The sequence below is a fragment of the Delphinapterus leucas genome, chromosome 7 (genome assembly GCF_059928025.1).
Source record: "Delphinapterus leucas isolate spDelLeu-1000000601 "Yukka" chromosome 7, BTC_Dleu_Yukka2, whole genome shotgun sequence".
Classification (NCBI taxonomy): domain Eukaryota; kingdom Metazoa; phylum Chordata; class Mammalia; order Artiodactyla; family Monodontidae; genus Delphinapterus; species Delphinapterus leucas.
Genome location: NC_143135.1, coordinates 76,271,929 through 76,297,438, shown reverse-complemented (window position 1 = coordinate 76,297,438; position 25,510 = coordinate 76,271,929). Strand labels below are relative to the sequence as shown.

Below are 25,510 nucleotides of genomic sequence, written 5' to 3'. Positions count from 1 at the left end.
CTGCGGCTTCCTCTGCTATTCTGTGAACTCCATGAAGGCAAGCATCATATTTTATTTTTGCATCCACAAGACTGAACACCGTGCCTAGTATAAAGCAGATCAACACCATGCAGTTGAATGTTTTCATATCAGTGACTTAAGGCAAGATGACTGATGGCATGCTCATCAGATTTCTAATGACTCAGAGCTTGGAAAGGAGGATGAGGTAGTAGAGAACCTGTCAATATATTAGATGATAAAATCTACATGCCAAAAGACCTCATGACTTTGGAATGAAGTAACTGAAACATATTATGTCTCACCATCAAATCCAAAAAGTCTACCAGGCAAGCATGGAATCAAAGAGCTCCAGCTTAAGAGATGCTGAGATTTTACTTTGACCTGAATAAACAATGTGACACGAACAGTGAAAAGGTAAATAATTTCATCAGTCAATATTGATACTTTTTTAAAACGTAGTAACCAGACACTCTTTGGGGCTTCATGTTCAGTTTCCACTGCCAAATTTTTAACAAGAACACTGAGAAATTGAAGCTGTTTATAGAAAACAAGAGTTTGGTAAGTTAGAACAGTGTCATACTAAAAAAAAAAACCCTAAACTTAACAGGGACGTTGAACAAATTCAGATGCTTTCTGACAAATACTGTCCCTGGTAACTTTGACATTTGGCACTCAGTAAATTTTTTTTTTTTTTTTTTTTTGCTGAACTAGACATGAAAATGTTCTGTATTTCCAATGTAACAAAAGGTTTTAATTAATTTTTTAGGGGAAGTAGTCTGAGATTCTTCATAATTTTTAAATCTGTATACATTTCCTAAATATTTAACACACTGATTCATAGTCTTTAGAGGGTTTCTAATTACTTCAATGTGTATTATAAAGTTTTAATTCCAATTTGATATACATAAAATATAGGTGATGGCAATAGGAACAGACCAATAAAGCACCATTAAAAGTCAAGTGCTGGCATAACTCATTTGCAAAACCCCCAAAGAATAGATTACAAGGTATAAAAATTAGTATTCTATAAAAATGATTTGGAAAATCCTTCATCTTTCATTTTCTTTCTTAGCTCACCCTGATAATAAACTCTGATATTTTTCTGTTTTTCTTTTTTTCACAACAAACAGGCAACTATTACATTATAAAATCAAATACAGGATAGCTTAGGTCACTGATGGTAGTCATTTTATCAGAGCTCCGTAGTTAACATCAAATGGTGCTTACTATAGACCGACATATTCCTGACGCTTGAAAAGGACTTCTGTCTGTATCTGCAACTTGCTCTGAATTCTAAAATGTAAACATAAAATAAAATGTTTCCAGTTTTATTGAGTTCTCGTTTGAGTTTTCCACAGAAGTCAATATGAAGTTTCCTAAATGTTTCAGAATATTTCCAACCACTTAAATTTGAAAAAAAAACAAAAAAAAGAGTAAGTCACTGATAGCCTCCCAACCATCCCAAGGACCACTGGGAAGGCAGTAATCCTGAACAAAGAAGGTATAAGTAAAAATAGTAACATGTACAGCATGCTCAGAACCAACATATATATGGAAATGGATTTGAGGCATAACCTCTCAAGTAGGAAGCTCTTTTGCAGCAGGGCAGCCAGCAGATGAGGTAGAGGAAAGAAAGTATCTACAAATAAAAACACTAAGTCTCAGAACCAAGGAAACCACCTTGTTATCTGGAGAAGATACAAAGTTCACTAGGGAAATGTGCTCTGTGCAGGTGGAACTCTTGAACTCCTCACTGTTGTCTCTGTTAGAAACAAGAGACCTAGAAAATTTTCATTAGTTAGAGCTTCTCCCTCTACCAGGTTAACCCTAAGTAACTGGATTTGCTACAGAGAAACCTTCATGACAAGGAAACAGGTTCTATTCTCACTGAAGAAGGCTGACCACTGAAGAATGAAAAGAATCTTAATTGTACAGCGGATTTCACTCTCCAGATCTCTGGGCATTGATTTCAACAATGATGCTCCTTAGTGAGACTCCACTGTATTTTTTCAATTCCTATTTATGTATGGCACTTGTAAACTGTGTGACCTAAAAATTTAGCATAAGGATCTTCTGTAAAAATACAATTTGTGGGGAAGCTTAAAATGTTTCTTAAGTATCAGTCTTCAGGCATATTATAATTAACATAAATAACATAAGAATAATTAGGAAGGAAAATAGTGATAACCTTATTTACAATTTATTGTAATCAAATTATAAGAGCATATGTTCTTATCTGAGCAATTAGTAGTCACTTAATAAAGTTATAATAATCTACATATGTATGTAAACACAATACACATTTAATACATACTGATGTAATATATATAAATTAAATTATTCAGCAAAGTAGTTTTTGGGTTACATTCCTATCCAGAAGTCCAACTCTATGTGAGGCTCAGCTTTTCCAATGACTGTCAGGTTCTGAAATATACATAAGAACACGATACCCTCAGAATTTTCAGAGCATGTGGAGACATTGAATGGTATACCACCTGTCAAGCATACAGATTACTACTGACTCACTGTCTCCAAGGAATGTGATCTGGTTTGTTTTTCTAGTGGTGGCAATGGGGTCAATTAGGGCTGATATTCGCCTCATAAGAATGCTGTAAAGGATGGTGAAAATACACAATAAACTATAAAAAAAAAAAGGTTTACATTCCCATGATGGAGTCAGGTGCCAAACAACTGAATTAGGTATCAGAAGGCCTGGATTTGAGTCCCAGATAGAACACATGTGCACCTCTGGGTTGTTGGCAATGCCACTTGACCTTTCTGGGTCTCAGAGAGTCATCTGAAGAATGACGATACTTCCAATTTTGTTAGACTGTTATAAGTAATAGTGCCCCATAGACTGTATAGTGTTATTAAATTATAGGTAATGTATATCTAAGGCCCTCTTGCTTGGTAGCCCCGTGAACCACTCTATCTAAATATTTAGCAATCAACTTGCATTTGTCTCTATGAAAAAAAAATAAGGCAAACTAACCTGTATGAACAATGACCTTACTTTTACTGCAGTACGTTGATTAATGCTGACAGAAAGGATATAATAGCAGTAATTATTATTAATTATAAAATAAGAGCAATTAACATCCTAGTACTTGTGTGGAAGAAATTATGCTAAGCAATTTATATGAAATGTCAAATTATGCTATCATTAATTCTATGACGATGGTTCTATTATTGTCTCCATTTTTCTGATAGCGAAACTTTAAAAAGTATTTAATTAACCAAGTTCACATTTCCTATAAGTACTAAGTGCCAGGTTTTGATTTCAAGTTTGTATGACTCCACAGAACTGGCTGCTAAACAATGAAAAGACATTATTTTGCTCTCTAAGTGAGCTAACCAGACAATTTTCGCTGAGAACAGAGAAAAGGAATTAGTATTTCTTGAGCATCAAACATGTGGTGGTGCTATGAAAGTACTCTATAGGCTTGATCTCATTTGTTTAAAATCTAACTATACTCCTTACTAGTCATGTGACCTCGGCCCATTTACTTAACTTCTCTGCACCTCATTTTATTTATCTATAAAATGAGTTTCAGCAGTTTTCTTATCTAATATGTTGGTTGTGAGGATTAAATGAGTTTACATGTAACGTGCTTAGGGCAGTACCTGGTTAACTAGCATAACTATTATCGTTTAAAAATGGGATCAAATAACAAAATCAGTAATTCTAAAACTCTATATAACATAATAGAGTCTACTGATAGAAGGCACAATAAAGGGATTCATAAGTAGTCTCAAAACAACTATCAAATGGTTTCTAGTTCGCCCAGAGAATTCAGTACCAAATACAGTCATTGCCAGAGAATATCTGTCTAAGAGAGAGACTCAGCTCAGTGGCCATCAGCAACATATGAAAAACCAATCCTGACCATTCTCTGTAGGACCTGTTGAAAACAGGAGGAAAGTAAGGTGATTTAAATCCATACTCTGATCCTATAAACCACTTTCTTTTTTTTTTTTAATTAATTTTTATTGGAGTATAGTTGATTTACAGTGTTGTGTTGGTTTCTGCTGTACAGCAAAGTGAATCAGTTATACATATACGTATATCCACTTTTTTTTAGATTCTTTTCCCATACAGGTCATTACAGAATAGAGTTCCCTGTGCTATACAGTAGGTTCTTATTAGTTATCTATTTTATATATAGTAGTGTGTATATGTCAATCCCAATCTCCCAATTTACCCCTCCCCCACTTCTCCTATGGTAACCATATGTTGGTCACTGAACTGAGTTATTCACCTAATTTAATGGATAATAAATACTTTGGACTCATGAATGAGAACAATCCAAAAGGGAATTTGTGGGCAGTCCAGTGCCCCCTGCAGTAGAAGCCCGGAGTCCTAATGACTGGATCGCCAGAGAATCCCCTTTTGGATTGTTCTCATCATGAGTCCAAAGTATTTATTACGCATTAAATTAGACGAATAACTTGCTTTAGTGGTAAACTCTTTTAAACTTGAAATAAGTACCTGTAATTCTTCTAGATTCCCTAAACCATTTGCATATTTGAGACAACAAATTAGAACGCAGCCATTTTTCACATGAAGGAAATTTTAAGGTTGTAAAAGGAATTAATTGTGATACTTAGCCAGATTTCTTTAGGTACTATACGCTAAAATTATTATTTTTTAACATGCCTTGCTGTGTAATTAACAAATGTTCAGAGGCAGAACCAAACTCTATTATGGACAGAACAAAGGGACAAGAATTATCCAGTTCTACTGTAGTTTTCAATAGATATCAACGTAAAGAAAATCAAGTTCTATTTTTACATGAGTAATATTATACCATTTATTTTTGTTTTAAAACCATGGAAGAATGTTCACATGATTTCCAGTAAGGTCTAAGTGAAAATGAAAACCAGTCTTAAAAACATTTCCCATAGAAATGAAAATGTACCTTTTAACTTTAATGGGTAGTATTTCTCAAGTCTCTTATCTAATAAAACCAGCCCATGTTAACTGCATACTGTGTGCTGAGAAATTTTTTTTTTTTTTTAGAAGAAATATGGACTTTAATGAAGATTCTTTCCCTTTGGTATAAGTGAGACCTGTGAAAACATCCAAACAAAAAGAAAAGAAAAGAAAAGGGAGGTGAGGATTTAGATAGTCCACGTTCCCTATCCACAAGGCCTAATGACAGAGCAGGGCTGGCTCCTCTGTCCTTTCGTGACAGGACCCGCCTGGAGAAGGGATTCAGTAACTACAAGTTTTAAGTGTCCCCATCCCCCCACCCCCTGCCCCGTGTGAAACTAACACTCATTCAGCCAAACTTCTGCCTCCCAGCCTCTCGGTGGGAGGTCCAAGTTTCTCTAGTCCTAGCTCACACTCTTCTCTAGGTCTCTGGTCTCTCTAGTAGAAAAGATGATGCTACTGGTCCCAACTGCCTCAAAGGCTAGGGTGAGGAAAAATAAATGTAATCGATTATTAGCATTTTGTGCTCAGGAATAAGCTATGGAAAACAAATTAGGAAAGTAAATCTACAGCCCTAAAATATATGCATATAAAATAAACAACAAATGCAGTTCCAAATCTACCGATGCAATCTGGGGATTTTCTACTGTTTTAGAGTCTCAATGCCTCTGTTCCCACCTCCACAAAATCCACCTAGGACGACACTTCAGTCATACCCCCACGACCCCAGCAGGGGGAGGCAGAGCAGAGGCTACAGGGGGAAGGGCTATACTTTGGCTCTGGAGTATAACATGCATGCAACATGGGAGGGGTGGGCTTACCAAATGTATATATGGACCCCCTGGGATGAAGGTCCAGCCAGGAGACACTGAGCAAGGGAGGGGTCCATCTCCCCACTGGCTGGGAGGGGGCTCTGAGGCAATCTCTAAGGGTTGCATATCCCCGGGGAGAGGGAACAGCTGCCAAGAACCCCCATCCTTAACTTCAGGGGCCCAAGAACTCTTTGCATAAAATATCTTCAGACGTAGCAGATGGTCAAAGGCACAAAGTTTAAACGCTGGGAGGGAGGGTTGTTGAGAGGGGTCTGTGCGGTACCCTGAGCCCAGGGGTAGACTAAAGGTGTGATTCATTCCCCCTTCCCTGGAAGGGTGATTGCTCCATTGGGCCTATCACCACAGGACATTTTCCATTACAAGGAGGCATACTGCCCAGGCCTGTGCTGGGGAATTTTTAAATCAAGACAGATACATTAAATAGGTTTGATTCAAAGTGGGCAAGTTTGGGCTTATTTACAACATTTTTATCATTAAGATATTTCGCACTAAAACATTTGTTTGCTAAAAGTAAAGAAAAAAATATTTCACAAAAGAGTATTCTAAAGAGCAGCATGGAGTAGTCAAAAGACTGCTGGTCTGAGGAGCTGAGCTCTGGTCCTCCTTCTGGGGACTGGGGACTGAGCAGCCCCAGCCAGCTGCTCAGTCTGTTTATATGTGGAAAATGAGCCACTGGTCACCCAGATTTCTCCCTAATGTATTTGTTTTTGACTAGGAACTCAGATATGAAGTTCTACCAATATTTTGGCGTCAGCCAGTTTATGCAGGAACACGTGTGGAAGCTGCAGATATGACGTACAATTCATTCTCTCTGGGGGCAAGGAGGACGCTTCCAATACAATGAAATATAGCTGTTAATATATATAAAAAAGTGTGAAAACAAGTTATAACTCATCTTGCTCTGTAATAATGCTTCTCTAGGCATATTCATATTGTGGAAACTCTAGCTGGCATTATTCATTCGGAATACCTATGTTCCACTCATTTCTAGAATTTAAGTCAACAGTGTGTGAGGAGATGAATTAAAGAAACCAAACATTCACTTCTATGTCTGACACATGTAATAGGTCAGGCCTGCAATACAATTTCATTCTGCATACACCCTCAGACTAAGAACCTTTAAATAAATACATTCTTGACAAGTGTTTATGGATAATTCTTCTAATCTTTAGCTATTCACAAAGCAGGACCCATCTCTTCTGTCCTTCAGTTCAACAACCCCATCATTAATCTTGTCTAATGCCTCTCACAGATGCAGTGTTTTTTTTCTCACAACTGTAACTCGCTCAGGGCCTTGCTTTCCACAGCAAAGTATCAGGTGTCTCAAAGCTCAAAGCTCAAGTGTGTCTCAAAAACACACTTTAACAAAGGAAATGTTTGCCATCCATGGACTTTATCCACTTCGGTTAAATAGAATTATCTGCGTGTGAGGAGAGGGCCACTCTGACTCAGTTGTTTTCCACTAGGTCCAAGCTGAGGAGGTCCTGACTGCAGTGGACCTTAACTGACACTCTTGCCTTCTAGCTGACTCATCAGCCTGAACACACTTGTGGGAAACCTCCACTGTCAAGACTGTGGAAAGTGTAAGAGTGTCATTTGTAGAATTAACTTTATTTACCAAGTAAGAAAATACCTAAGCAAAACAGGAAGTAAAGCGATAGAAAAAAAAAAAAATCAACATTTTCAAGATTTTTATTCCTACCAAGATGTTTCTGCAATAACAGAAAAAAAGAAAATTGACCTATACAAATATTGCAGAAGAGAATGCCTGCTTTCTGTTCACTTTACTAAACAAGGATCACTTAGCAGCTGAGAAACAATATAGTACTAAGAGCCATCAGGCAAGTAAAATACACAGAATCACCGCCACCAAGAGGCCCAGTACAACCATATTTATGCTCAAGATTTCATCTGAATTAATTCAACTACAAGTTCAACCTCCCAACGAGTAGGCAAGGTCATAGAACACTGTTGTGTGTCCAGCTGACCTGTCCAGCAATTGAGATACTTAAAAAACAAAATAAAATGGGTGTAATTGCTCATGCTACTGCAACTGTAGCTAACCTAAACCTGCAAATAAGAATCTATACACATATGAAATTTACTATTTTAAATGGGCCAAAAAATTGGAATATTCTGTGCTAGAGAAAGAATTCTTCACAAAGAGTTTTAACTTCATAAAAATATCACTGATGGGGCTTCCCTGGTGGCGTAGTGGTTGAGAGTCCGCCTGCCGACGCAGGGGATGCGGGTTTGTGACCCAGTCCGGGAGGATCCCACATGCCACGGAGCGGCTGGGCCCGTGAGCCATGGCCGCTGAGCCTGCGCGTCCGGAGCCTGTGCTCCGCAACGGGAAGAGGCCGCAACAGTGAGAGGCCCGCGTACCGCAAAAAAAAAAAATCCTCAAAAAAAATATCACTGATGAAGTGAAATATGGTGGTAAATCGAGGCTTTGAAGGAAAATGGCTTGATTTCAGATCCATAGTCTGATTTCCCAGCTCTATGAAATGGTGCATGCAGGTGACCTCATCATTTTCCTCACTGTAAAGCAGATGTAACACCTGTACTCACCACTAAGGTTGCTTGTGAGGACTTAATCAGGTCACAAATGTAATAGCTCAGTGAAATCTATCCTACAGTATAGATCTCAAGAAAGATCAGCTATTATTATTCTTGAAAAGACTTCTTGCTCTGAGACACCACATTCTTGTATTTTCTTCCTTCTTCTGCTTCTTCCTTCTCAGCCTCCTTGTCTGTCTTTCTTTCTTTCCAAACATCAAATGTTGGGAGTTCTCAGATTATATAGAATTTAGGTCCTCTTCTCAATCTACTCTTTCCCAGGGGGATCTAATCTATCTCCATGATTTTAATTATCACCTAGAGGACAATTCCCAAACATATTTCTAATTCAGATCTGAACATACACCTGCTAACTCACCATTTCCATTTGGATGACTCAGAGAAACCTCAAATTCATTCATGGCAAACCATCTTTGCCATCCTAACATAAATGTTCCCTATCTCAGTATGTGGCTCCAAAAAACACCCAATTTTACAACACAGAACCCTGGGAGTCATCACTGAAATGTCCTGTTGCTCACTTCCCAGTATGTAACCCATTTCCTACCCTTTCCATTTTACCTCTGAAATACATCCCGTTGTCTCCACAGCCAGTGTTCCCTTCTGAATCCAAAATAACTGTCCTTTAACTCCCAAGCATGGTTCCCCTCAAGCAGTCCTGCTTCCTCCAATCCATGCATGGCATGCAACTAGAGTGATATTTTAAAATATCAAAATATTTTATAATATTTTGATCAAATATAATCACTCTACCTACAACTTTTCTTTATCAGTGAATAAGAGTAAAATAGAATAACGAGTAAATACAAAGGCGTGCACACGTCCTCCATCCCCACGGTCCTCTTCTGGAGTGTAAAGAAGGTTCCTCCCTTGCTGCCCCTGTATCCCCATTTCTAACTATTTCTTTCTCATCATTTAGTTCTCTGCTTAACCAATACTTCCACCAGAAGGCATTGCTTGGTTCTCTGGAGAAGGTCAGTTCCATTAATTATACTCTCACAAAGCACCCCACACTTCTGTATCACAATCCTCAGTGCATTTGTAAATACACAAAAGATAATAAATGACACAAGTGTGGGGATCTTGTCTGTCTTGTTTACAATTGTATCCCTTAATCTTATCAAACACCATACTTGCCACAAGTGGGCCAACCAAGATATTGATAAATGTTTGCTGAATTAACACAGAAATGGTTCTGGTTTAGTTCTTGACTTGATAATGGCTCATAATTGGTGGAGAAATGCACATAAAACTCTGATTCAAGGCAGACTGTGATAGCTTTTTACAGGAAATAAGCATAAGGACTACTTGATTCTGTAAGAAAAAAAAATCAATTCTGGAAGGGGAACAGATATATGAGGAAAGACCCACATAAAGGAAGGCTTCTTTCTGGTGCTGGAATATAAGGGGCCATGGAGAGCTAGCAAGACTTCAACAAGTTAAGGGTAAGAAATATTCCAAGGAGGGGAAAAGTTTGGGCAAAGACATTAGTAGAGCCAGGATATATACAGGGTCTAGTGAACAGACAGTTGTACCAGATGAGGGAGGTATACTGAAACGTAGAAAGTGGCCACACTGTGAAAAAATTTCATTATCGAGATTAAACTGTCTCTCTCAGAGACAACCACTGAAGGTTTCATCATTGAAGAACAACTGTTAAACATGGCAAAAATTTGTTAACAGATTAGGGTGGGGACATAGAGACCAACTAGTAGGCTATTTCAATATTTCAGACAGAAGGGAGGAGAATAGAGGAGAAATATTCCTGAAGGAGAATGAAAGCACCGCTCAAAGAGGGAAGAGGTATGTCATTGACTAATTAGAAAACCAAATCAGAGAAAGGATAGGGGAAGTATGACAGATGACGGGTTCTATCTTGGAAACCCAAATTTTATGTCCTTACATGATGTTGAGAAGGTAAACATGGATCTAAGAAAGAGGATGCAAGTAAATTTCAGAAATTATTAGGCTCAGGGAAATTTTAATTGATCCATAACCAATTAAACATTAATGCAAAGGCCTGACAAAGATGTCTAAAGTTTTCCACAAACACTTTATATTATATTCTTAATATTTATATTCCTAATATTTTTATTAAGAATAAAAAATACAAAAAATAATAAAAGGTCTTTTATAATTACTACCTTAATTTTCAATGTACATACCTCGTGCCTAATTTTATTTTATATAGATGTTAGGAAAACTCCTTATATTTTTACCATAATTTCACCATCTTTAAAACAGTTAATTTCCTACCATTGTTGGGATGGGAGGAACCCACTTATTCAGTAGAAGAATAATATCTTTTCTGTGTTTAAAAGAATTCCAGTCTTTGTAATAGGCTCTGTGCAAAATTTTAAATGACGTACGGAAGTTTTAAAAGGTCATTCTACTTTCAAAAATGTTAACGTCTGAAATTACATCTGCCATCTTTAATTATCAGGAGAATATCCAAAGAATAATAAAATGCAACACTTACTTTTGCTGCACCTATTTGTTCTTTGCGAAATTTCTCAAGTGGCGCAATTAATACATCATTAGCGTTTTGAATCTGAAATCAAAAATGCAAATACATTAAATCCTGTATAATTCATGCAAACAATATTGAAATAAAGATGGCTCCTTTATTCCACTTATTTAAATAAACAGCTTTTCTTCTCCTTTGCTTCTATAAATGAAATAAAAATACCTCACGTCATATAGTCTTTTTCTAGTTTATAATTAAGTTGTTTTCACAAATTATTTCACTTCATCCTAACAATAATGTGAAAGCACGTACTCATGATGAGATCTTAAATATTTAAATTTCATATTCTAAAATTTAACTAAAATAGCACATCAGATACTAAATTTTAAAATACCTTTAATTATACTGGTTTAATGTAGTCAGTTCAAGCATCATTTTAAAACTGAGCCATAGGGCTTCACTGGTGGCGCAGTGGTTGAGAGTCTGCCTGCCGATGCAGGGGACACAGGTTCGTGCCCCAGTCCGGGAAGATCCCACATGCCGCGGAGCGGCTGGGCCCGTGAGCCATGACCACTGAGCCTGCGCGTCCGGAGCCTGTGCTCCGCAACGGGAGAGGCCACAACAGTGAGAGGCCCGTGTACAGCAAAACAAACAAACAAATAAAAAAACAAACAAACAAAAAACTGAGCCATATAAAAGCTCTTCCATCTTGCCACTAGAATGTTATAATTCTACAGCTGCAAAATAAAATAAGGCTTATTTTTTCCCTGTTTAATTATATTCCTTACACTTGGGATTTGCCTGAATGTTCTCATTTCACACTGTTCGCATTTCATTTCAATGAACAGTATTTTAGCCCAAAACTCCAAATTGGACTTTATTTAAAATTTAAAACAGATAAATCTTTAAGTTGATCTGCAAAAATATGGTGAGGGGGTTCAAGGTGGGGTGGGGGCAGTGACTGGATACGAGGAGACAGACATTTCTAAGGATAGCAGTATGCTGGAAGGAAGTCTTGACTTTTAAAAAATCCCTTTAGAAAGCATTAAAATTAAACATAGGATCTTAAATGTTCTCACCCCAAAAAGAAATGGTAACAATGTGACAAGATTGAGATATTAGCTAATGCCATCGGTGGTAATCACTTTACAATACATAAATGTATCAAATCAACATGTTGTACACTTTAAACTTACACAATGTTATGTGTCAATTATATCTTAATAAAGCTGAGGGGGAAAAGGTAGGCCCAGTTAACAAGATTATCATTCATTCTACCACTGTGATAATAACATGACTTATTACATAATTAGCAAATGTTAAGATGAAAGAAAAACCTACTTTTCAAATAGGTCACTATTTAAAAATAGGTTAAAGAGTATATAGGAGTTCCTTATATTCTTCTTATAGTTTTTCTGTAAGTTTAAAATTTTATCAAAATTTTAAAATTTCAATAAAAGGGTTTTACTTTTACTTATTTTCACTAAACTGGTTATTCTCTAGTCAAATTATGGAATTTATTTCTTAAATTCCATAATCTAAACACACAAAGATAGTATACACAAAAATACAAACTAAAGTAGTATTGCCTTCCATGATTCTGTCATTCTCCAATTTGCAGAAAAATGAGATGACCTCTTGAAAAGAGGACCTAAAATCCTCCATTGTGAAAACATACAAAGTAGATCAGTAGTCAAAATCCTTCCCAAGACACTGAGGGCAACTGTAGATACCTCTGACATCCATTACCTACTTCCCATTTGTGAGCTCAAGACAGGCATCCCTCCAGATACACTGGGAAGGCATTGCATCTTACTACAGAGAGATGATTGGAAACAGTAGCAAAGTAGCTCACTTTAAATTCTCACTCTCTAAATCCTCTTTGCCCTCATGAAACTCCAAATACATTTAAACCACACATATACATTTCTCCAGATTTTACAGAGGTAATAAATAGCTGATTCTGCCTTTAAAGTTTGCATAAGGGGAAAGACAATGTCATGGACACTTTAGTGTACTTTGGAAAAATAGCAACAATAAAGGCTAACAGTCACTGAATGTTTACTGTATGCTGGAAACCAGCATGATCTAATGTATTTAAAGTTAATGAACTTAAACAGGGAGGTATGTCTCAAGTGGTGAAAACTCCAACAATGAGGGTGAATAACAAGATATGCAGCACAGCACTTAAGTATTTAAAATCAAGAATGCCTGAGTTTAAACCCAGTTCTATTGCTTATGAGCTGCTATTTAACCATTCTGAGCATCAACTGCATCACCTATCCAACAGCTTGGTTCTAAGAATGAAGATAATAAATGTAAAACACTTAGCTCAGTGCCTTACATCTAGTTAAGTATTAAAAGTTTAAGGCTTTTAATATGTCCAAATAAACACAGATAATGTATCTCATTCTGTAATTATATACCTGATACACTTCTTTATCTTAATATTCTGTGCTACCCTTTTGGTTGAAGTGCATCTATGTGCACAAAATGAGAAGGTATTTTCCCATGAAAGTCACAAAAGGCAGATGGCCTAGGCTCTCCTACATTCAATCGCTAAGTATTTATATACGTGCCAAGCACATTGCTGAGCTGTGTAGGAAAGGGAAAAAAATTAAGACATGGGCTAAACCTTCCAGAAAGTTGATGTCTACTTGTGAAGAGGGAAAAAATTATTCATCCAACAAGTATTTAATGCTCATAAAGCCCTGCTAAAATTTTCAGAAAAACTGAGACAAAACTGATCACATTGAGAATAGTTACATGATAAACTATGCAGAACTCCTCATAAATATGTCAGAATTTTGACAACAGGAAAGATCCATGAGAACTAAATAAGTCAAGGTAGTATTTGCATAGTGGATGTGAAGTAGAAGCGGATATGAATTGTATACACCAAAGAGAAAAAATATCCTAGGAACAGGAAACACCATGAAAAAGGCAAGGGGGGGTAAAACTAAGCATGGAATGTGAGAAGGGGGAATGCAGTGCAGGAAAAGAAACTATTTATTACACGCTTATTAAGAGTCCATCCCAATTGTGAGTGCACTGAACAAGTTACAGGCCTTCAGTTAACTTTTTAAAAATGGGAATGGCACAATGAATATAAAGTACGTTGAGCAATTTTGGCACATAGCAGGTTCCATATGTTATTAACTAATAACATTATCTAACTGGGGAAAAGCATGTACATTATTAGTAGGAAACTTAACTGGAATAAGTATGGAAAGGATACCCATAATCTAGGCAAAGTAACCTGAACATGGAATCACTGCTGGTTTCTAAAAAGATTAATGTAAAAGCTTGTTCTAGGAAGTAATATGTGGGATACTTTGAGAATAAAGATATAAAGACAAGATATACAAGCTGAATGGCTGGGAGAAGAACACAAGTTTGAAGTGATAACTAGATCAGGTGGCTGCGGTGTCGACAGATGGGTAGCAGGGAACTGCAGAGGCAGGTGTTTAAAAAAATTAAAAGGACCCAGAAGGAGAGGAATCAAAGGTGACACTAAGTTTTCTGCCTCAGGCACTGGAACTTTGGCACCACATTAAGAACTAGGATAAATGAGGAAGGGAGTATGTTTGGCAGAGAAAGAATAAAGACAATGGATTTCACTTTGGACCTATTACGTCTGGTGCCATGGGAAGACTCAAAAGAAATATTGCAGCAGAGTATTCCACCTCAAAATAGAAAAACTAATCAATATGAATAAAATGGTTTTTTATTGGGAAGGGAAAAATTAGAAAAGAGAGTGGATGCGGGGACTTCCCTGGTGGTGCAGTTGTTAAGATCCACCTGCCAATGCAGGGGACATGGGTTCAAGCCCTGGTCCCGGAAGATCCCACATGCTGCAGAGCAACTAAGCCCATGCACCACAACTACTGAGCCTGCGCTCTAGAGCCTGTGAGTCACAACTACTGAGCCCGCGTGCTGCAACTACTGAAGCCCACACGCCTAGAGCCTGTGCTCCACAACAAGAGAAGCCATCGCAATAAGCCCATGCACCAAAATGAAGAGTAGCCCCCACTCACTGTAACTAGAGAAAACCCATGCACAGCAATGAAGACCCAACACAACCCCCCCAAAAAAAAAAAGAGAGAGAGAGAGAGAATGGATACAGATCTGTATACTAAGACACTGGCATTCACATTCATATCCAATAGTTTAAATCTCTGCCACAACTCTTATGTGGCTGTTATGTAAGTATGACCTGGGAATAAAACAAAACTTGAGGATATAAACTTGAACCAAATGTGATCATTAACAACCACGCAATGGGGCAAGTATTACTTCCCATCTCTATTTCTTCCATATTTCTTCATTTTTTTCTCTTGTTTTTGGACTTGCTCAATTTTTTTCTCTTTCTTCTCCCTACTCTTATTCTATTAATGTGAAATTGAAGGAATAAAACATAAATTCCAGAGGTACTAAACAGAAAAAAATGAAGGGGGAGAAAAACATCCAATGGAGTGATAGAGATAACAAGAGAGATGATTTGTTGAGTGTTTAATGTGTGCCAAGTACTATGCTAAGCCCTTCACAATATTGAGATTAAAGTTGATTTTATGTGAGTAATGAAGTTCAAAACCTAAAAATCATCTGGAATATATTAAGAATATGAGTGTTAAAGTTAGACCCAGGTCCATTTTGAATCTCGGCACCTAAACTGCTAAGACTTGATGTCTTCATCCCTATACCTTTTAAGGTTTTTATAAAAATCAAAGGGAAATATATATGTATTTTTAAAATAACAAGCACAGATTTGGCATATGGCAGGCTTTCGATAAATGTTTGTTTCTTCACAGAATTCACAATGTCAACTACGTGTTCAGAACCTTCCTAAGCAGTCTGAGAATGTCCCAAGATGATTTAAAATGTAGTTATTCAAAAGGTAGAAATTGAAATCCAAATTAATTTAACAGAACAGAGACCCATTCAGAGTATCCATCTACAGTGGTAGATAACACAGGAACCTAATTTTTTCCATAAACCATAATAACATATGTGTGGTTTTACATCTGAAATATGATGCTTCTTTTGTATGCAGTCGATGGGCTGCTGTTCACATCATGTGAATCTAAATCCAAGAGATCAAAATGGAAATGCCAACACTCAAAGGGTACAAAGTGGATTTACAACCCGATCTGGCTGCTTCTGACCCTCATCTTTGTACACCCCCCAGGGAACACATGCCTTTCATCCTTACACACTGGTCAATCACCAGGATGAAATTCTTCAAATCTGAAGTAATCCAAGTGTGAAGTAAAGAAGGTATCTAAATTTTTGTTAGTTACTGTTACTACTGCATAATAAAGGAAAATAACATACAAAATGCTAGAAAACCATAACTAAAAATGTGAATCTGGGGTACAACTCTGGTGAGTTAACTTTCACAAGGTTTAAAACAGAATCCAGAGAAATGCAGTTCTGGCTCACATGGAACTCTTTCTCCACAGATTTACGCAAGAGGCTTGATAAAACTCCTTCCAGAAGGTAATTGTGGGGGGTGAGAGGGGTGGGAATCAAGTCACAGAGTTCAGGAGATTCAGGCTCCCATAATATTTGTGGAACGTGTTACTTTGCATGACCTCACTAAGAGGCTTTAGGAAAAATACAAAAGCAATTTTAATGCTCTCACTAGATATTGATAATATAAATTCTTGAAAAAGGTCATATTTCAGTAATTAAGGCACAATTAACTATTATCTATTTTATAATTCTTTTTTTTTTAATAACTCCTTTAGGTTATGGGAGCACTTTTTTTTTTTTTAATTTAAATTCATTTATTTATTTTTGGCTGTGCTGGGTCTTCGTTTCTGTGCGAGGGCTTTCTCCAGTTGCGGCGAGCGGGAGCCACTCTTCATCGCGGTGCATGGGCCTCTCACTGTCATGGCCCCCTAGTTGCGGAGCACAGGCTCCAGACGCGCACGCTCAGTAGCTGTGGCTCACGGGCCTAGTTGCTCCGCGGCATGTGGGATCCTCCCAGACCAGGGCTCGAACCCGTGTCCCCTGCATTGGCAGGCAGATTCTCAACCACTGCGCCACCAGGGAAGCCCCTATTTTATAATTCTTAATCATTACCTAAACCTTGGGTTTAGACAACTTATTTTTATAGATATTGGTCCATTTTTTAATTCAAAAATAATCACCAGCTATTTCACTTATTCTTCGCAGCAGAGAAGCAAATCTGATATTGGGTAAAACTTTACAATACTGCATTTACTGGGTAGACACACTTTAACTGTGGGTGTGTTACATTAAACCTGGCAGTTAAGCTTGCTGTTGCTTTTCTTTTGCTATTTCAAGCGGTTCTAATAAACAGCCACAAGGGAGTGCTCATAAATCGCTCAAAAGTAATGGCTAGAAATGTTTTTATGTGGTTAGAAGAATGATTATCCAAACATGTTTGGGTTTTTTTTTTCTCCAAGTATACATGAATTATTATTTTCTATAGACCGTGAATTTTCAAGTGCTGTCCTATAGGAATTTTCAATGCTTGCTTTTCACTGCTGAGAACCTTACCATAACTTGTTTGTCCAAGGAAGTGAGTAGTGATAGAATAAAACAAATCTGAAAAGTAATTCTTCTTACACTTTTACTTTCTCTCCCCCCTCCACGTTTTGGTTAAGCTTGAGTGTTGTTGGTACAGATCATCACAAATCCCACCAGGATGTAAGATGTAAGATGTAAGATGTAAGATTACAGTTCTGTACCTCAAACTATCAAAGCTCTGAAAGACTCCAGGTTTTGAAGAGAAGATTTAATGATTTTCTGCAGTGCTATCAAAAGCAACTGTTTGAGAAGGCTACAACAGAACAAGTTATTTACAGAAATAAAACATGGATGATGTAGCTCACTGCAAAAACAATTTCCTGTTGAGATGCCTATTATAGCCAATCCACGTAGAGGGGAAAGATCACAAAGGTATGTAATAATGAGTAGAGTGAACACAATCAATGTGGAAGACACCTATAAATAGTCTCTGAGGTAAGACTGGATCATTTTCCCATTGGTATTTCCAACTGGAAAATCAGATCAGAATCCTAATTTGTGATTACAGGCAAGTATCTCTCCTCTGCCTGTTCCAATCCCCATCCTATTGCCCCCTCCTTTTAGATGAAGTTCTGGCAAGTGGTCTAGGGACAGCCCGAGGCTCACGCTGAGACCGGTCAAGTTAACTCTCCACTACCTCACAAGAGTCAGTCCTCTAAGTCAGCAAACTCACAACTCTTCTAAACTGGAACTCAAAACCCAAATCTCACAGGAAGTGTGAAGGATAGACATATGAACAAGACTTTCACATAATAAGTACTATGACATTAAAACTAAATGCATTTTACTTTATATCCTTTAATGTGAGCAGCAAAGTACTCTGAAAAACCATGTCTTCATCTTTAAAACAAAATGTAAGGTTATCTGGGTACCACAGTAATCCATTTAATTCCTACCTGAACGTCACTTATTACTTCAATATTGGATGTTTTGATTCTATTAAGTCGGTGTTCCATTATGAATCCTCCTTCAATGGACCTCATCTATTTAGATCCAACTCACTTATATTTAATATTAGTTTTATCTTTACTTTTACCAGTAATAATACTTTTCTTATAGTAATATACTTAGGAAAAGAAATTTAAGTTTTTGGAGAATGGTGCTATATGAATCCCATCTTTTATTTCAGAAAATAAGTAGAAGTACACTCTCCAGGAGAGTGCATGGATTTGTATTTAATTCTCGAATATTCCCATGAAAACTGTGCAATCTCAGTCAAGTTACTCAAACTCTCCGTGTCTGTTTCCCTTTCTACAGAATAAAGATGATAACATGCCTTTATCTCATAGCCTGTTTACAAAGATTTTTACATTTTATGTATAATGATCGTAAGAGCTTATTAATACAAAGTTGTACTTGCTTCCTGCTAAATTCATTCTTTTTGAGTAGGTCGATTGTAATGAAATATCACTTTTTAAAATGACTTAGGATGTTGCTACTGGAGTTTTATATAAAAGAGTGAAATCACACCAGCACATACTGGATGTCAAGGCTTCTTAAATGGAACACACTGGTTCCTAGGCCAAATAGCAAGCAGTCCTCTCTGCTTCCAGAACTTACGACTGTCCCGAATATAACTCAAAGTAAACTTAGCTCTTTTTTAATAAAACCATCTATACTTATAAGATGAGGGAGCAGAAGAGCATTCATCCAAGAAGAAACTGACCATTTTCATAGAATCTAGCTGAGAAAGGAGGGGAGAGAGGAGGGGTAAATTGCAAAATTTCATACAACTCACTGTGATCTAATGATGTCATTAACTCTAGGTTGTACCAAATGAAATTCTCTGAATACTGAGTTATTTGGGCTAGAAAGGTAAGTTATTTTTCATAGATTTTTTTGTCACTCTTAAACTACTTTTGCTTTATCTCTTCTTACCCAGCAATCACTAATGGGAGGTTAAACTAAGAATACTTTTACAGCATTCAAGCATTGTGGAAAACATTTGTAAACAGCAGATCTAACCATAACATACTGCCTCCTCACAAACTTGTGTCTACTTATTGCCATCCTGATTACTACATTTATAACTATAATAACGGAGGCTTTAAAAAAAAAACAGCAAAAGAGAAGGTCAAACTATATTTCAGCTGTAAATAAGAAGAGATGTGAAGAGTCAAATTAAAACAGACATCTTAAAAACAGTTAAGGGCATCCCTGGTGGCAGTGGTTGAGGGTCCGCCTGCCGATGCAGTGGACACGGGATCGTGCCCCAGTCCAGGAAGATCCCACATGCCATGGAGCGGCTGGACCCGTGAGCCATGGCCACTGAGCCTGCGTGTCTGGAGCCTGTGCTCCGCAACGGGAGAGGCCACAACAGTGAGAGGCCCGCGTACCGCAAAAAAACAAAACAAAACAGTTAAAACAGTTACTCCAAACATCCTGCACATACCTTCATTGTAACAAATACTTTTCTTTTGATTTTGACCAAAAAGTATGCATTTAGGAAAACATTTTTATAGACTATATGGCTGCATTACCTCAAAGGTCATACAAGGAAAATGTTGAGGTTAAATCTACCTTTGAGAACACAGGCTCCAAATAATATAAGAAATGCTGCAACCTCAGCTGTTTCAACGTGATATATAACTGCTCCTCCTTCTGACTAGGTAAAAACACCATGCAAAGAAACTGGTGAAGTTACTTCTGCCAGTCCTCTACCTTTGGACATTCTCAGGAAACCTCAGGATCTCCTGAACTTGCACACCTCTGGTGGCATTGCTATTAGATTCCAGTGATGCCCTATGGTTGTTAACCCTATAGGAGATGGCCAAAGATTTTCCTGTAACACAGCTGTCCAATGTATATCAGTGTCCTTGTGCTGATGGGACTATAGCTCCTCCCCTCTCCCCCACTTTAAAAATCAGAAACCCTGTATATCCTGAGCTGATACAACTATAGCCACAGTGAAGATTTTTTTCTTCCAGGTTTATCCCCGAGCTTAGAGGGGTCAAAGTGGCTTTATGTGTGAGGGCAGGAGGAGGGAGCTTCAACAAATTGATAATTTATGTAATTCAGTGTTTATCATCTCCTCCTCTTTTAATACTGCTTCTTCTTGCTAATTTTCCTCTACTCTTCTCAGGATTCACTACTAAAAATATCCTTGGAGAGAGAAATTAGAATCATGCATCTTCTGAAAATTCTTCATTTGTGAATTTAAGCAAACTTCTAAGAGTCTTTGCAAGTTTATAAAAGAAATGAAAATTCATTAAATAAATTCACAGTCACAGTTAATTTACAGCAGTTTACAGTTAATTATTAATAATTATTAATTAATAATTAAATTAATTTACAGTTAATTTAATTACTAAAACTAATTTCTAGTTTTAGTAGCTAGATGTTAATGTATTTTAATCATAATTGCTCAATATCTACGTAATAGCAGATTGCTAAAACCTTAAGGAAGATTTAAGATATCCCAGTGTATATGCAATTTCTTAAATTTCTTATTGCAGCTTTGCAATAACAGAAGGGCTGGAAGACAAAGGAGGAGGGGGGTGAGGAGAGAAGGGAGGAAGGAGTTTTACGCAGGATAAAGATGCATATAAATAAAGCCGAGACTGACCTAACCAAAACAAGGAGTGATTGAGAAAGATTAGGACTTTGGGCTGCGGGCCAGTGCTGTGCTGGAGCGAGCGCACGGGGCAGGCTCACAGTGGCTCCCAAGATCCATTACGTGGCATCTCTTCCCAACCTGCATTCAGCAATTTGGGCTGAAATCATCTGAGGTGAAGATTTCTACACCATGGAAATCAGCAAGCATTACAAATCAGGGTTTTTTATACACATGTACACACACCCCTACCTGAGTGCTGGCAGTTAACTTTTTCCCAGCACATCACACCTTAGAGCTAAACATGTAGTTTGAAGGCACCAAGACTGAACCATAAACAATGGCAAAGAGTGCTAACTATACAAGATTCCCTTTATCTAGTTATTAAAGCATCTCTTTAAAACATGTATATATGGACTTATAAGATTTCCAATTTAGTATGTCTTTCTCAATACCTAAAAGACTGAACTCATTTGTACTTCTTTACACTTAAACTTACTTTTACACAAAGCAAGGCTTTTGCATTTCCTGGCTTCCACAGCGACACCTTGAACAAACTTCTACTATAGCAATGATGACAAATAGTTTACACTTCCCAAGTTTCTCTGAGTGACAGCAGGTTTCTGTAGTGCTGGCTTGAGAAGATTCTGAAGCTGAACCTGGGCACTGAAGGATGATCAAAAAATGCTGGCTATAAACATCTCCTGCTAACAAGAGTGGCAGTACTCATGCTGCAGGTTATTTATATATCTATCTTTCCAGCCCTGTAAAGGTAGAGATAATGTCTTATTGATTTTTTAATAGTCATTGCCCAGCAAAGTGCTTTGACATAGCGGAAGCTCAACATACTACTGCTAAATTGATGAATAAACTTATTTCTGGTAACGTAATTGGTACCTGCAATGAGCTGCTGTAACAAATACTGTTCCTCATAATATTACTAAGGATGACAACCTACCTATAGGAAACTAAATGTTTTTGAAAATAAGAAAAGTATTTCTATAAAATGTATTCTGATATATGCTGTGTAATATAGGTAGTAATCTATAACTATATGGGTGTCAATCTGAAGCTAAGCTCATCACTATTATCTTTAGAAAAAAATTCAGTCACGGGGCTTCCCTGGTGGAGCAGTGGTTGAGAGTCCGTCTGCCGATGCAGGGGACACGGGTTCGTGCCCCGGTCCAGGAAGATCCCACATGCCGCGAAGCGTATAGGCCCGTGAGCCATGGCCACTAGGTCTGCGCGTCCGGAGCCTGTGCTCCTCAACGGGAGGGAGAGGCCACAACAGTGAGAGGCCCACGTAACGCAAAAACAAAAAAACAAAACAAAACAAAACAAAAAAATTCAGTCACGGAAAAACAAATAACTATTAACTTAGAATGACTTCTTATACTCACACAAGGTTCTTTACTTATAAATTAGTTTTGCAAAGAAAAAAAAATGCAACACTGTACTTCAAATCGAAACACCACAGAGGCAGATTAGTATCATACAAACTGCCATAGTGGGCTAAAATGGAAAGCGCAGTAACTCCTCAAAAATAAGAGATGCAAATCACCTTCCAAATTCTTCCTACTCCTCCTTTCTTAAGGCTGGTTACACTGTTGTGATGAACTGAAAACTTGAGAAAGAAAACCATATGGCTCTGTTAGATTTTAGCTGGAAACCAGGACAGGGGTTTGAGCGGGGGAGTATGTTACAGAACACAGGCTGAAAGCATAGAGGAGAAAAGCAAACCGGTCAGTCCCATCAGATAAATGGGGAAATGGATTCTACAGCACACACATAACAGTAATTCGTGAACACTTACCATGGGCCAAGGGAGTTCTCCTTCAGTCCTCCCAACAGCTCCATAAAAAAGTAAATACTATTATTATTATTCCCATTTCATAGTGAAGGAAACTGAGACCCAAAGAGGATAAGTAACTCGCCCAAGGTCACAAATGGCTGGTAGGTGGCAAGGCCACACCATGAACCCAAGCAGTCTGACTCTAGAGTCGGTATTTCTAACGACTCTACTATATATACCACATTATACATTCTCAGACAATAAGAATACACTGCAGGACCAAAATTAAGTCTTGCCCCAAATAAAGTTACATGAAATATGAGTAAGGCTGTCATTAAAGAAAGGAAAAAACAAACAAAAAAGAGCTATAGTGTTAGAGCAATGAGATGATTATTTTCCTATTTTCTAATTTCTAAACTCTGAAATGTAGATATATTATTTTCACTATTCCAAATCTTTTTTGGAAAACGATAAACACTTTTTATTGCATCCCCAAACAGTTTCAGTATTGTGCTGATGTCATATTTATGTGTGTGATAAAAGGTCAAGCTAAGTTCAATAATAATGATTTTCCTGGCTCATGAAATGCTAAGTTGTAATAATGTAACACTGAGGTAAGAATCAGCATAGACGGAGGGAAGATTAGGAAGAGATTTCTGCAATTATTAACTTAAAATAGGAGCATTTCCCCCACAGAATTCTATCCAACTAAAGTTTGGGAAATGAGAAAAAAGGGGTATTCTTTCAGAAACGTAACCATAATAGTACTGCCTTTTCCTAGCTCACTTTCCCTGGTACAACACTTACTTGGGATGTTTACGTCACATACTATCTTGATATAAATAAACACAGGAAATACTGTAATTGGGACTTGAAGAGTTAAGAAAAAACAGCACCAGAAACTAATACACACACAGTATATCTTTCCTATAAACTACCCCTGTAGCAACTGCTTGAATGTGACTATTTTAAGGATCTCTGGGGGCTGGGGGAAGAGAAAATAATCTTCTGAAATAAATAATTCCTTAATTGAAAAAAACAACAAATTGAATCACAGTGCTGTTAAAAATAAAACCAGAAAAAATTGATTAAAAGAGAAAACTTCAGAGCTTTAATACAGAATTACAGAAGTCCATGAGTACCCAAAAGTTATCTAAGTCCTACAATTTAGCAAACAAGAGGTATGATTTATTTTGCAAACATTTTCTTTTAAACTTTCCCAGGCATTTGAGCACAGGCTCTTAGTCATAGCTAAGAATTACTTCCCAAATAAGTTCCATATGTTATAACTCTCCTTCCTGGTCTTTTCCAAAGCCAGATCTGGTCATAAACTATGAGCTAGTTTACCACACTGTACAGCTGTCAAAAACTTTTCTTACCCAATGAAGTAAAGAACCTCATTCAGCCCTTTCTGTGAGGTCTTATATCATGTGAAATACGACGGCTATGTCAATACTAGAGAAATTCCCTTTACAACACACAGCAAATATAAAAAAAAAAAAATACACTTTTCCTTATCTGTGAAAAGTATGTCCCAATAGAATACACCGTCATTTAATAAATCATTAACATCTGACCTCTCCGGGGCTTACCCTCAGGCTATGGCTTGAATTACATTCGGTTCATAGAACTGGGTAAAAGGATGTTTAAGATTCTTTTCCAGAAAATAAAGCTTGAAACTACTTTCCTTCCTGACAGCAGCAGACAGCCTGAGACCTTCAGACTCTAGAGCATTTAAGATGACACACAGGACCTGATACAATGCAAAGCAGTAATGCTATGTTATGAGACACCTGAAAAGGTATGGGAAAAAATCTCTTGCTTCTCTCTTTTTCTGCTTCCTTTTAAAAAATTAAGAGATACTATACTTAGTGGAGAACAAAAATTTGCACCTCAGATGCCCAGTTTACACAAACAAGAAGACTGATGCTGCTGGTAAAACCTTACTTCTTATCTCAACATTACCCAGATTCCCAAACAGAAGCCCGACAGGACAATCCCCGTCACTTTGACTGCTGACAATAACATACTGTTTGTAAATTTCTGCTTCTAGTAATTACTAACATATTCTAGTATACGACCAGAGTTAAGGCATATTTTAATTAATCTAAAAATTAATGAATCTGAAAATGTTGGATGAGAAAATGCACTGTCAAATAATTCAGGAATTCTAATAAAGCTGGACTGTATATTACAACTATCAAAAGAAAAATAGCTTTGCATATACCAACGTAAAGACACCAAGCTAATGAAATCAGTACCCGAAAGCTTCCACCCCATCCCTACTAAGCATATCGTCATGAGATCATCTAGGTGTATCTTTAGGTCATCTTCAATGGCCTTTTGACCTCATCAGCTTTCAAGAATTCCCTTGCAGAGTAAAAGAAGCAAAGACAGACTCAACTAACTTACCTTTATCTTACATTTCAAGATAAGAGAAAACTCTACATCCTATCCATGGGTGACCTAATGTAGTTCATGCCTCAAATATTACAAGAAGAGATGGCTCATAAATCTTGTCTCCAGCCCAGACATTTCTGCTAAGCTCCCTATCTGTAAACCAAGTGTCTGTCCCATTCCCACAGGCACCTCAAAAACACACCCCCAACACAGGGCCCAACCTTCTCTACTCTCTCGATTTGTCTCCTCTCAGTGAATGGCACCAAATTCAGCCAGCTGCCCCATCACCCTAGCCTGCAGCCTCTTCACCTTCCACATCCAATCCATGCTCTCCCCATGGCCTCAGTACACATCCCACCACTTCTTCCCAAGATTACAGCAATATCCACCTTAC

At 37.5% G+C, this 25,510-nt stretch overlaps 1 protein-coding gene across 2 annotated transcripts in view; it reads right to left on the bottom strand.

Moving 5' to 3' along the window:
- Positions 1 to 25,510, bottom strand: part of ARHGAP42 (Rho GTPase activating protein 42) — a 285,948-nt gene that overhangs the window by 120,490 nt on the left and 139,948 nt on the right. For both annotated transcript variants that reach the window (XM_022562065.2, XM_089915446.1), the window contains exon 4: positions 10,826 to 10,897. In XM_022562065.2, the coding sequence (XP_022417773.2) occupies positions 10,826 to 10,897 (72 nt within the window). The remainder of the gene's footprint in view (positions 1 to 10,825; positions 10,898 to 25,510) is intronic.